This window comes from Chiloscyllium plagiosum, chromosome 8, assembly GCF_004010195.1.
Source record: "Chiloscyllium plagiosum isolate BGI_BamShark_2017 chromosome 8, ASM401019v2, whole genome shotgun sequence".
In the NCBI taxonomy this organism is placed as follows: Eukaryota; Metazoa; Chordata; class Chondrichthyes; order Orectolobiformes; family Hemiscylliidae; genus Chiloscyllium; species Chiloscyllium plagiosum.
Genome location: NC_057717.1, coordinates 103,873,243 through 103,887,135, shown reverse-complemented (window position 1 = coordinate 103,887,135; position 13,893 = coordinate 103,873,243). Strand labels below are relative to the sequence as shown.

Here is a 13,893-nt window from a genome sequence, read left to right as displayed (position 1 = left end):
GAGGGGGAGGAAGGGGAGAGGGAGTCCTGTGAGGGATGGTTGGTGGAGGGAGGGACCCTGTTAGAGCAGGAACATTGTTATTCCAACTCGATCTGAGCTCCAAAGCTCCTTTCTTGGGGCTCACAATCTGAAAATTCCAGCTCGTGTGCCCAGCCTCAGATCCAGAATCCCAGTTTATGAAGCAACATCTACCCAGCCCATCGCCCTGCAGCTCACAACACTTAAGGTGCAGATCCAGGTACTCTTAAAAAAGAGTTTAGGACTCCACTGCTAACTCAGGCAGGGAATTTCAGACATGCACCACCCTCTGTATAAAAAGGTTTTTCCTAACATCCCCTTTAATCCTTCTGCCACTTAGCTTGAATCTATGAACACTGGTTTTTGAACTCTCTGCCAAGGGAAACAGGTTCCTCCTGTCTACTCTATCTCTACCTCTCACATAACATCAATCATATCACCCCTCAGCCTTCCCTGTTCCAAGGAAAGCAACCACAACTTCTCTAATTTTTCATCATAGCTACAATTCTCCAGCCCTGGTAACAATCTCTCCAGAGCAATTACATCATATCTGTAATGTGATGTCCAGAACTGCCCACAGTCCGGTTGTGGTCTCACCAGTGTCTTATACAGTTTCATCATTATATCCTTACTTTTGTATTTTATACTGTAACTCTGCTGATGAAGGAGAGATTCCATATGCCTTCTCTACAACCTTATCTATCTGTGCTGTTATCTCACTTTATCTCCCCTCTCAGTATATTCCCGTTGATTGTGTATTCCCCTTTACTGTCTGACCTTTGTAAATGCATTACCTCACACTTCTCAGAGTTGAACTCCATCTGCCACCTGCCTGCCCACTCCACCCATGCCACTCTGGGCAATAAATGCTGTTCCAGTCAATGATGGCCACTGCCTGTGAATGAATTAAATCAAAACAGCGTGACAGGCAGGAATAGATGCTGATAGGGTGGGGGTGGGGGCGACGCTTGTATAGATGGGATACATAAACAGAAATTGCTGGAAAAGCTCAGCAGGCCTGGTGCATCTGTGGAGAGAAATCAGAGTTTCGGATCCGGTGACCCTTCTTCAGAACTGGTCGGATAGTTGGGTCTGTTCCTGTGCTGTACGCTTTGTGCTATTTTCTTGTTTCTGGTCAAACAACCCCATGGAGTCAGTGCAGGGTGCATAATGAAGCCTGTGAGTGCAGTAACGGTTTGGTCACTGCACTCTGTTCTGCTGTCCCTTTTCTGTTCAGTAGCTTCAAAGGATATTGATGTCATGAGCAAGGCTGTAACCTTGAACCAGCTCCCGCTGCAGTGACACGGAATCCCTACAGTGTGGAAACAGGCCCTTCGGCCCAACAGGTCCACACCAACCCTCTGAAACATAACTCACCCAGACCCATTCCCCAACATTTACCCCTGACTAATACACCTAACAAACACATCCCTGAAAACCATGTGCAACTTAGCGTGGCCAACCCACCCTGACCTGCACATCTTTGGACTGTGGGAGGAAACCGGAGCACCCGGAGGAAACCCACGCAGACACGGGGAGAATGTGCAAACTCCACACAGACAGTCACCCGAGGCTGGGATCGAACCAGGGACCCTGGCGCTGTGAGGCAGCAGTGCTAACCACTGGGTCACTGTGCCACTCCTGACGGCCGGTTTGACGTAACAATGCCATCACAGATGGTCGACCAACAGTCAGGTACCTTGGAATGAGACTGGAGTCACATGGAACCCCCACTGGGTGAGGGTGGCAGGTTTCTTTGCCCACCAGCCGCCAGTGAGTCCCTCGGGTGATCTCGCCCCAATCCGACGGCCACGCAATGGCTTTGACCAATTCCCGCCTTACGGCCCCAGTCAGCTTGAACATTCCAGTTGGCATGGCAGCTCTCCCAAATTGCCGGATTCTCCCCGCGGTTTCCCTGGATTGAGGGTGACCTTCTTCCAGGCAGGTTTGGTGGGGAGGGTTGACCAGTCCGATGTGTTATTGGCACATCCTGGGGCAGACTGTGATCGAAGGGTTTGAGCCTGGCTGGCTATCCTGGGAGTGTGTCCCCCAATATCCCAACTTCACCCCCTCACACACCCCCCTGATGTAGCCCCTCGCCACGTATGATGCCTATTCCGGCATGAACGGTGCCCATTTTGGTCAGTCACCAGAGACAGGGTCAGAGGGGTCTGTTTGACAGTTTACACACTGTTGGATTTATCAGTGCATTAACACAGCCACTGCCTTAACCTGGAACGACCCTGTGATCTGGGAGACACAGAGTTCAGATTCACATTATCGATGTGAATTGTAGGACAGGATTGAGGGACTGAATGGCCTCCACCTTTCCTCATGCTAGTGGTGAACAGGTCACTGAGTCTATAGGTATCCCAGCACACTGGGGTAACTGATGAGCCAGCTCCTCCATCAGGTCGATGTGCAAGATCCCATGGTAATATTCTCCCTTGTGTCCTCTACAGTATTCAGCACACTGGCATGGCCAGCTAGTCATTCCAATCCTGGCTGATTCAACACTTCAATGCTTTTCGCTGACTCCATCTCTATAACCCTGTATTCCACTGGGAATCCGACATCTCTCAATCTGGACTTTAAACGTGCTCAAAGGCTGAGTTTCCACAACCCTCTGTGGCAGAGAGTTCCAAAGGATCACAACCCTCTGAGTAAAATAATTTCACCTCATCTCAGACCTAAGAGACATCCCCATTATTGTCAATATATGTCCCCTGTTTCTGAACCAGAGATACCTTATCTGCATTGATCTATCACTTCAAGTATTTTGTAAGTTTCGATGTGATCACCTCTCATTCTTTGAAACTGTAGAGAGTACCAGCCCAGTTTACCTAATGTCTCTTTATAGGACACTTCCACTGGCCCAGGAACAAGTCTGGTGAACCTTTGTTACACTCCCTCTAATGGCAATAATATCTCTCCTGAGATAAGGAGACCAAAACTGCACACCATACTCTCGGTGTGCTCTAACCAAGCTCCTATATAATTGAAGTAAGACTTCACTACTCCTGTACATAGATCCTCTTGCAATAAAGGCAAACACTCCATTAATCTTCCCAATAGCTTGCTGCACCTACATGTGAGACTTCAATGTCTTATCATAAGGATAAGGATACCAGCTCCCTTTGTACATCTAAGTATTACAACTTCTTACCGTTTAAGGAATTCTCTGCACATCTGTTTCTCCAAGGTGCATAACTTCACATTTTTCCATGTTTTATTTCATCTGCCGCACTCTCACCCATTCACTAACTCTATCCAAATCCTCCTGAAGCCACGTTACATCTTCCTCACAGTACATATTCCTACTTGTAATATTTCCAAGTTAGGGGATGATACATTCAGATTCCTGATCCACTACTGTCATTCTGAGAATTCAGTACTTTCACAATACTGAACCCCACAACAGTCCTGCTCCATATGTACTCTACAATGTACATCACTACACATAGGTTATCTAATGTAATCGCATGATAATCTGTGAGATGGGCTGCCTCATCAGCTATTACGAGGAGGCATAGCTTTAAATTAAGGGGTGGTAGGTATAGGACAGATGTTAGGGGTAGATTCTTTACTCAGCGAGTCGTGAGTTCATGGAATGCCCTGCCAGTAGCAGTGGTGGACTCTCCCTCTTTATGGGCATTTAAACGGGCATTGGATAGGCATATGGAGGATAGTGGGCTAGTGTAGGTTAGGTGGGCTTGGATTGGCGCAACATCGAGGGCCAAAGGGTCTGTACTGTGCTGTATTTTTTCTATGTTCTATGTTCTATTTCCTACTTTACAACATGATGTGGAGGAGCCGGTGTTGGACTGGGGTGGACAAAGTTAAAAACCACACAGCACCATGTTATAGTTGAACAGGTTTATTTGGAAACACTAGCTTTCAGAACACTGCTTCTTCATCAGCTACCTGTTGCTGTATCATAAAAGTACTTATTTGGCTGGAAAGAATTTTGAGATGTCCATTAATTTTGAGGTGCATTTTATATGTGCAAGTCTTTGTTTATTCTGTTGCCCCTCCAACAGTGCGCTGCTCCCTCAGCACTGACCCTCCGACAGTGCATCACTCCCTCAGCATTGAGTCTCTGACAGTGCGGCATTCCCTCAACACTGACCCTCTGACAGTGCAGCACTCCCTCAGTACTGACCCTCTGACAGTGTGGTACTCCCTCAGCACTGACCCTCTGATAGTGCAGCACTCCCTCAGCGCTGACCCTCTGACAGTGCGGCACTCCCTCAGCACTAACCTTCTGACAGTGCAGCACTCCCTCAGCGCTGACCCTCTGACAGTGCGGCATTCCCTCAGCACTAACCTTCTGACAGTGCGGCACTCCCTCAGCACTGACCCTCTGACAGTGCGGCACTCCCTCAGCACTGACCCTCCGACAGTGCGGTGCTCCCTCAGCACTGACCCTCCGACAGTGCTGCACTCCCTCAGCATTGATCCTCCGACAGTGCTGCACTCCCTCAGCACTGACCCTCCGACAGTGCGGCACTCCCTCAGCACTGACCCTCCGACAGTGCGGTGCTCCCTCAGCACTGACCCTCCGACAGTGCTGCACTCCCTCAGCATTGATCCTCTGACAGTGCTGCACTCCCTCAGCACTGACCCTCCGACAGTGCTGCACTCCCTCAGTACTGACCCTCCGACAGTGCGGCATTCCCTCAGCACTGATCCTCTGACAGTGCTGCACTCCCTCAGTACTGACCCTCCGACAGTGCAGCACTCCCACAGTACTAGTTATGAACCATCGATATGTCTCAGTGTCTGAACTTTCTAACTGAGAAGGCAGGACACTTGCTGCTGACATTGCCAACCCTAACAGTGCCCTGTCAGGACAGTCTTCTCCTCTGCTGAGAGGTTCTCACGATCGCCACTGATGTTTGTGACACGCAGGCCGAGTGTTTTAAGCTGGGGCCGGAAATCTCTTGCACGCAGCACACCTTGTTGCTGCTTCCTGTGCACACCACAAAGTGGCAGGCGAGACAGGAAGGTGTGATCATTGACTGAACATGATCCGTGCCCAGTACCCACTGCCCTCCCTGGTGTATACCAGAGCGTGATCAGTTTGACAGATGAACCTTGGTTTGCCCACTGGGTGGGCAAAAGCACCCGTTTTGTAATTTTCTGGATGTTTAACGTATATTGAATGGGACTTTCATAATCACATGAAGTAGCATCTCTAAGTGACAATAAGAAAACAGTTTTAACACATTTGTTGGCGGTGTATTAATGGAAACCTCCAGCCAGCAATCACATAGCTGTGAATTTGCCCATTCATGGATGGTGGGCATCATTGGCCTTAGTTGGTCTGTGTGGTAACTAGCATAAAGGGTCTGATTTCTCTTCCCCACTTTGGATACCATCCAATACCCATGTACAACTGCAATGCTTTCTTTTCATGGTGGGATGTGTGTTTTTTATTCCCTCTTCCCTGATGTGTGTTTTTTATTCCCTCTTCCCACCTTGCCATCCCTTTACAGACAGTGTTGATGCACCAGTGACCTCTGAAACTCAGAGCCCTCCCATTTCGCTGGTACCTTCAGCAGGAGTGCCAGTCTGGGACGTCAATAACTGTACTCTTGTCAACGGTCAGTTGATGCTGATGTCCAAAGATGATGAGGTATGTAATAGTACATGGACAATGATCTTATACAGGTGTGTGTGTGTATGTGTGTGTGTCAGAGAGAAGGAGTATGTGTGACAGAGAGAGCATGTGTGTGACAGAGAAAGTGTGTGTGTGGGTGAGAGAGACAGTGTGTGTGACAGAGAAAGTGTGTGTGTTTGAGAGAGAGAGAGTGTGTGTGTGTGTGTGTGAGAGACAGAGAGAGTGTGTATGTGTGTGCGTGCGCGCACGTGTGTGTGTGGTCTGTCTGAGAGGGACGCCCCCTGGCTCTGTAATGGAGCACTGCAGATCCCTCCCCGCCCTGACCCTCCAGGGCACACAGGGAGTGTTTGTAACACTGGTTCAATAGGTAGACAATCAGCACCTTAATCCTTCCAACACTCTCCCGAAAGGGGAAACAAACAAAAGCATCTGTGAAGATATGAAACAAATGTATGTGACATTGGTCAACAACTTGCCCTCAATACAGTGCCCTCAATGTTGTAAAATATGCCAGGGGGGTTCACTGAACCACATCAGACAGACTGTAGCTAAAGATGGAGATTTTAAGTAACTTAAGAATGTAAGAACTAGGAGCAGGAGTACGCCCTCTAGCCCCTCGAGCCCGCTCCTCCATTTAATAAGATCATGGCTGATCTTTCCATGGCCTCAGCTCCACTTACCCGCCCTCTCACCATAACCCTTAATTCCTTTAGTGTTCAAAAGTCTATCTCTGCCTTAAAAACATTCAACGAGGAAGCCTCAACTGCTTTAGGGCAGGGAATTCCACAGGTTGAAAACCCTTTGTGTGAAGACGTTCCTCCTCAGCTCAGTCCTAAACCTGCTCCCCCCTTATTTTGAGGCTATGCCCCCTAGTTCTAGTTCCACCCCCCAGTGGAAACAACCTCCCTGCTTCTTTCCTGTCTATTTCCTTCAGTATTGTACATGTTTCTGTAAGATATCCCCCACATTCTTCTGAATTCCAATGAGTATAGGCCCAGTCTACTCAGTCTCTCCTCATAAAGCAACCCCCTCAACTCTGGAACCAACCTGGTGAACCTCCTCTGCACCCCCTCCGGTGCCAGTCCATCCTTTCCCAAGTAAGGAGACCAAAACCGCACAATGTACTCCAGGTGTGGCCTCACCCAGCACCCTATACAGCTGCAACATAACCTCCCTATGTCAATACTCCATCCCTCTAGCAATGAAGGACAATATTCCATTTGCCTTCTTAATTACCTGCAAACCAACTTTATCATGATAACATTATAACATCTCCCCCTGTGTCTTTGGGAACTTGTTGGATAACGCTTCCAAAGAGTGCCTTGGGATGTTGGACTCCATGAAAGATTCCGCGGGGAGCTGAGCTAACTTGAGAACTCTGCAACACCACACAGCCCCACAGGGATACAGTGGGATTGTGGTTGTCTCACTGAGCTGGTCGTGCTGGAATGATCGAGAGATTCATGTCCAATTCCAGCATGGCAGCTTTTCGGTCGAGTGAATCTAGAATTAAAAGTTAATGTCGCTAATGGTGACCACGCAACCGCTGCGTTATGCTTTACAAACCTCATCTAGTTCACAAATTCACTTCAGGGAAGAGAGTGTGCCATGCTTGCCCAGTCTGGCTTGGCATGGTTGACTTTCAGCTGCCTCCTGTTATAGTTTGCACATGTACTTGTCGGATGTGGGAATCGCTGGCGAAGGCTGAATTGCTTTGTCCACCCCCAACTGTGCCCCTAACCTGGGGCATGTCAGAGATGACTTCTCTCTGGATACAGCATGATTGAACAGGGATTAATCTGACAACTGGGGATGCTGGAAATCTGAAACACAAGCAGAGTTTGCTGGAGAAAGTCAGCAGTTCTAGCAAAGAGACAAAGCAAAGTTAATGTTTCAGGACCAATGGCCCTTACCGAATTTCCTGAAGCAATCGATAAACTGTTTTTAAGACCAGCTTTATATTAGTTTCTGAATTTAAATTCCACCATTTACCATGGTAGGATCCAAACTCTTATCCCCCAGGGATAGCCTGGATTAAAGGCCTGGTGACATTACCAGGCGGCCATCACCTTCCTGCAATGTACCTCAGATGTCGATATCCTGTGTCGCAATTGGAACAAAGCTTGACTTAGTGAACATGGGTCTGTGTCTGTAACTCACTCCCTTGGTCTGTCAAACTGCTCCCTCTGCTGTCTGTTGGAGGAAACCTGACAGCAGCAACTGTGTGTTGATCATTATCAGTGTCTAGATCAGAGTGGTGCTGGGAACGCACAGCAGGTCAGGCAGCATCCGAGGAGCAGGAAAATCCACGTTTCGGGCAAAAAGCATTTCATCAGTAATTATTACCCTGGCTGCAACCCAGTTATGGTGAATCATTGCCTTTTCAGCCTGATAGGTGGACAAAAATAACATAAATGCCTTGCCATTGTGTATTTTGTTCCACTTTAGCCCACAACCTTGTAGTCAGGTCAACCAAGTGGAACTCAGAGGATATAGTTCTGAGTTCTCAGAGGATAGAGTTCCCAGATCGGGGCTGTTAAGCTGGTCCGATCAGGGAGCCCTGGCTGACAGATGTAAACAGGAGTGTCAGGGGTTCTGTCCACTCTGAGGGCTGGCTCTGAGCTAGCTGGGTCAGTGTCATGTACTTTGCACGTGTACATAAAGGGGGACTTGGTGATGAGATCTATCCGGCCTCTCCTTATAACTCAAACCCTCCAGTCCCAGCAACACCCTGATCAATATTTTCCGAACCCTCTCCAATCCAATAATATCTTTCCTATAACAGGCCTCTGCATTTATTTCAGATTTCCAGGATCTATAGCATGTTGCTTTTATTAGAGTATTTTTCTGTATTTCAAGGAAGAATAAATAAGGAAAAGTGTATGGCAATGTTACGAGTCTAGTAGCCTAAAGGTCTAGGTTAATACCCCAGGGATAGGGATTTAAATCTCACCCTAGAAACAGGTACAATTTAAAATTAATGAATTAATCTTGGAATGAAAACCTATTCTCAGGAATGGTGACCATGATAACTATCAACAGTTGTCATAAAAGCCCAAACCAAACACAGAAAATACTGGAGAATCTCAACAGATAGCATCTGTGATGACGAATTGTGTTGAACTTGAAATGTTAATTCTATCTCTCTCTACAGACACTGCCAGACTTGCTGAGTTTCTCCAGCACTTGCTGTGTTTGTTTCAGATTTCCAGCGTCTGCAGTATTTTACTTTTAAAGCCTTTAAAAAAAACAAGCCCCATCTCTTTCATTAATGTCCTTCAGGGCAGGAAACCTGCCATCCTTACCCAGTCTGATTTACACATGACTCTGGACCCACAGCAATGGAGTCGCCTCTTCACTGTCCTTTGTAGTGACACCCTGGGTCTCCACTTTATTTAAGAAGGCAGCTCATGGTCACCTTTTCCAGGGCAAGTAGGGAAGGGCATCAAATACGGGCCTTGCCCGTGATGCTCCCACATTTTGTGACGTAATGCAACAGTACCTATTTCTCCTTTGTCTTTATTGTTGTATCATTTGGTCTTTGTGCATATGTCCATTGAATCTAGTGTAGAAAGCACCAGTGATGTGTATCTCTCACCAACAAGATTTAAATGCATTTTATTATGGGAGTAGAAATAATGGTGAGATCTGTAATAAAATCACCAGTTAATAGTAGTTATCTGTTATAACCATTGCTATTTTTTGTAATTGTAGGCGGGCTGTAGAATTAGGCTAAGGACCAGTAGCTGCATATCTGATAGTAGCCTCGGTGCATCACAGAATTGGGGTAAGAATCTTCTCTTTATTCCTCTCCCTTGAATGCTTCAATGTCTTTTTATAATTGACTGGCCTAGCCCCAACAGTGCAGGGAGTCACAAAGACCAGGAAGAGAGATGGGATGATGATGGGCAACATTAAGGAGTGCTCAGAGGGATTTAGAGAGTCATTGAGATGTACAGCTCGGAAACAGACCCCCTCGGTCCAATTCGTCCATGCCGACCATATATCAAAACCTAATCTAGTCCCATTTGCCTGCATTTGGCCCATATCCCTCTAAACCCTCGAAAATATCACTCTTTAATCTTTTGTGCTTAGAGCTTTGGAGTCATACAGCATGGAAACAGACCCTTCTGTCCAACTCGTTTGTACTGACCAAACATCTCAATCTGATCTACTCCCATTGGCCAGCCCCTGGCCCATATCCCTCCAAACCCTTCCTATTCATATACCCATCCAGATGCCTTTTAAATGTTGCAATTGTACCAGCCTCCACCACTTCCTCTGGCAGCTCATTCCACACACGTACCACCCTCTGTGTGAAAAAGTTACCCCCGAGGTCTCTTTTAAATCTTTCCCCTCTCAGCTGAAATCTAGTTTTGGACCCCCTACCCGGGGGAAAAGACCTTAGTTATTCTCTCTGTCCCTGCCCCTCATGATTTTATAAACCTCTACAAGGTGAACCCTCAGTCTCCAATACTCCAACCCATTGATGGTAAGAGGCAAACCCATGAGGATGAGATGGGAGAAAGACTGTTCCTTTCAAAGCCAGGTTATACCAGTTAGGAACAGCTTCTGCACACAAAGGATGGTAGACCACTCTTCACATGGGTGAGAGTGATACATTTATGTTATCCATATGGGTGGCGCAGTGGCTCAGTGGTTAGCACTGCTGCCTCACAGCACCAGGGACCCAGGTTCGATTCCAGCCTTGGGCGACTGTCTGTGTGGACACGTTCTCTCCGTGTCTGCGAGGGTTTCCTCCCACAGTCCAAAGATATTGCAGGTCAGGTGAATTGGCCATGCTAAATTTCCCATCGTGTCAGGTGCATTAGTCAGAGAGAAATGAGTCTGGGTGGGTTACTCTTCGAAGGGTCGGTATGGACTTGTTGGGCTGAAGAGCCTGTTTCCATACTGTAGGGAATCTAATCTAATCTGAAGGGATTCAGGATAAAGTGGCATCTGGAGTCAGGTTAGAGATCAACCAATATCTTACTAAATAGTGACAGAGATTTGTGGGACTGCCCCCATTCCTATGTTTCCACATGGATGTGTCTATATGTATTTCTAAGTGCGTGATTTATAGTCTGAAGGAACAGGGAGAAAATGACACAAAACTTTTATTTGCACAGAGGTCCATTGTTAATTTCATTGAATTTCATAGAAAAAAGATTTTTCAGTGAGAGGGAGAGGCAAGGGCAGGACTGGCTGACCACCCACTTTGGATAACTTACCAGCTGTTAATGTTAGTCCCACTCAAGTGAGACGCAAGACCCTCAGCATTGTGACCGGTGCCAGGGGTTAGTGAGGCTAGGAACAGAGAGTGAGGCTAGGAACAGAGAGTGAGGCTAGGAACAGAGAGTGAGGCTAGGAACAGACAGTGAGGCTAGGAACAGAGAGTGAGGCTAGGAACAGAGAGTGAGGCTAGGAACAGACAGTGAGGCTCGGAACAGAGAGTGAGGCTAGGAATAGACAGTGAGGCTCGGAACAGAGAGTGAGGCTCGGAACAGAGAGTGAGGCAAGGAACAGAGAGTGAGGCTAGAAACAGAGAGTGAGGCTAGGAACAGAGAGTGAGGCTAGGAACAGAGAGTGAGGCTAGGAACAGAGAGTGAGGCTAGGAACAGAGAGTGAGGCTAGGAACAGAGAGTGAGGCTAGGAACAGAGAGTGAGGCTAGGAACAGAGAGTGAGGCTAGGAACAGAGAGTGAGGCTAGGAACAGAGAGTGAGGCTAGGAACAGAGAGTGAGGCTAGGAACAGAGAGTGAGGCTAGGAACAGAGAGTGAGGCTAGGAACAGAGAGTGAGGCTAGGAACAGAGAGTGAGGCTAGGAACAGAGAGTGAGGCTAGGAACAGACAGTGAGGCTTGGAACAGAGAGTGAGGCTAGGAACAGAGAGTGAGGCCAGGAATAGACAGTGAGGCTCGGAACAGAGAGTGACGCTAGGAATAGACAGTGAGGCTCAGAACAGAAAGTGAGGCTCGGAACAGAGAGTGAGGCAAGGAACAGAGAGTGAGGCTAGGAACAGACAGTGAGGCTTGGAACAGAGATTGAGGCTAGGAACAGAGAGTGAGGCTCGGAACAGAGGGTGAGGCTCGGAACAGAGAGTGAGGCTAGGAACAGACAGTGGGGCTCGGAACAGAGAGTGAGGCTCAGAACAGAGAGTGAGGCGAGGAACAGAGAGTGAGACTAGGAACAGACAGTGAGGCTAGAAACAGACAGTGAGGCTAGGAACAGACAGTGAGGTTCGGAACAGAGAGTGAGGCTAGGAACAGAGATTGAGGCTAGGAACAGACAGTGAGGCTCAGAACAGAGAGTGAGGCTAGGAACAGAGAGTGAGGCTACGAACAGACAGTGAGGCTCGGAACAGAGAGTGAGGCTAGGAACAGAGAGTGAGGCTAGGAACAGACAGTGAGGCTCGGAATAGAGAGTGAGGCTCGGAACAGAGAGTGAGGCTAGGAACAGACAGTGAGGCTCAGAACAGAGAGTGAGGCTAGGAACAGAGAGTGAGGCTCGGAACAGAGAGTGAGTGCCGATGAACACGTGGCTGCAGGGCTGGTGTAGGAGGGATGGTTTCAGGTATGTGGATCATTAGGGCACCTTCTGGGGAAGGTGGGACCTGTACCAGAGGGACGGGTTGCACCTGACCTGGAGGGGCATCAGTATCCTGGGCGGGAGGTTTGCTGGAGGAGGGTCTTCAGGAGGGTTTAAACTGGATGGTGGGGGGAGAGAGAACCTGAGCCATGGATCAGAGGATGGGGTAACTGGTCAATGGGCAGATACAGCATGCAGAGAGTCTGTGGGGAAGGATAGACAGTTGATAGGGCAAAGTTGCAGTTAGTGTTTCAAACTCAGACCATAGATCAGTATTTGGAACTATAATGTTTTGGCCATTACGGAGACTTGGACATGATAGGGGCAGGATCAGTTGTTGGATGTTCCAGGATTTAGATGTTTCAAAAGGAATACGAGGGAGGTAAAGAGGTGGGGGACGGGCATTGCTAATCAGGGATAGTATCACAGCTGCAGAAAGGGAGGGCGTTGAGGAGGGTTTGCCTACTGAGCCAGTATGGGTGGAAGTCAGAAACAGGAAAGGAGCAGTCACATTACTAGGAGTTTTCTATTGACCCCCCCATTAGCAACAGAGACACAGAGAAACAGTTTGGGAGGCAGATTTTGGAAAGGTGCAGGGCTGTTGTCATGGGTGACTTTAACTTCCCTAATATTGATTGGAATCTCCTTAATGCAAATAGTTTGGATGGAGCAGTTTGTGTCAGGTGTGTCTAGGAAGGATTCCTGACTCAATTTGTCGATAAGCCAACGAGAGGGGAGGCCATATTGGATATGTTGCTTGGTAATGATCCAGATCAGGTGTCAGGTCTCTTGGTGGGAGAGCATTTCAGTGATAGTGATCACAACTCCCTGACCTTTACTACACTTGTGAAAAGGGTTAGGTGCAGATGGTTGGGAAAGTATTTAATTGGGGGAGCGTGAATTGCAATGCTATTAGGCAGGAACTGTGGAGCATAAATTGGGAACAGATTTTCTCAGGGAAATGCATGACAGAAATGTGAAGGTTGTTGAAGGAGCACTTGCTGATAGAGCTGGACAGGTTTATCCTGCTGAGGCAAGGAAGGGATGGGAGGGTGAAGGAACTTTGGGTGACAATAGATGTGGAACATCCAGTCAAGAGGAAGAAGGAAGCTTACTTAAGGTTGAGGAGGCAAGGATCAGACCGGGCTCTAGAGGGTTACAAAATAGCCAGGAAGGAACTGAAGAATGGACCTAGAGCTAGAAGGGGGCATGAAAAAGCTTTAGCGAGTAGGATTAAGGAAAATCCCAAGGCATTCTACTCTTATGTGTGGAACAAGAGGATGGCCAGAGTGAGGGTGGGGCCAATCAGGGAGAGTGGAGGGAACTTGCGCCTGGAGTCGGGGGAGGTAGGGGAGGTCCTGGGAATTACAGATCAGTCAGTCTTATGGTGGGCAAATTATCGGAGAGGATTCTGAGAGACAGGATTTATGATAATTCGGAAAAGCATAGTTTGATTAGAGATAATCATCATGGCTTTGTGAGGGGCGGGTTATGCCTCACAAGCCTTATTGAAGTCTTTGAGGATGTGATAAAACACATTGATGAAGGTAGAGCAGTAGATGTGGTGTATGTGGATTTTAGCAGGGTGTTTGATCAGGCTCCCCATGATAGGCTCATTACTGGGCGGCAGGGTGGCACAGTGGTTAGCACTGCTGCCTCACAGCGC

The 13,893-nt window shown here is 47.9% G+C and overlaps 1 protein-coding gene across 1 annotated transcript in view; it reads left to right on the top strand.

The window, feature by feature from the left end:
- Nucleotides 1-13,893, top strand: part of LOC122552380 — a 52,257-nt gene that overhangs the window by 8,838 nt on the left and 29,526 nt on the right. Inside the window, exons 2-3 of the mRNA XM_043695130.1 lie at nt 5,517-5,656; nt 9,356-9,428. Of these exons, the coding sequence (XP_043551065.1) occupies nt 5,517-5,656; nt 9,356-9,428 (213 nt within the window). The remainder of the gene's footprint in view (nt 1-5,516; nt 5,657-9,355; nt 9,429-13,893) is intronic.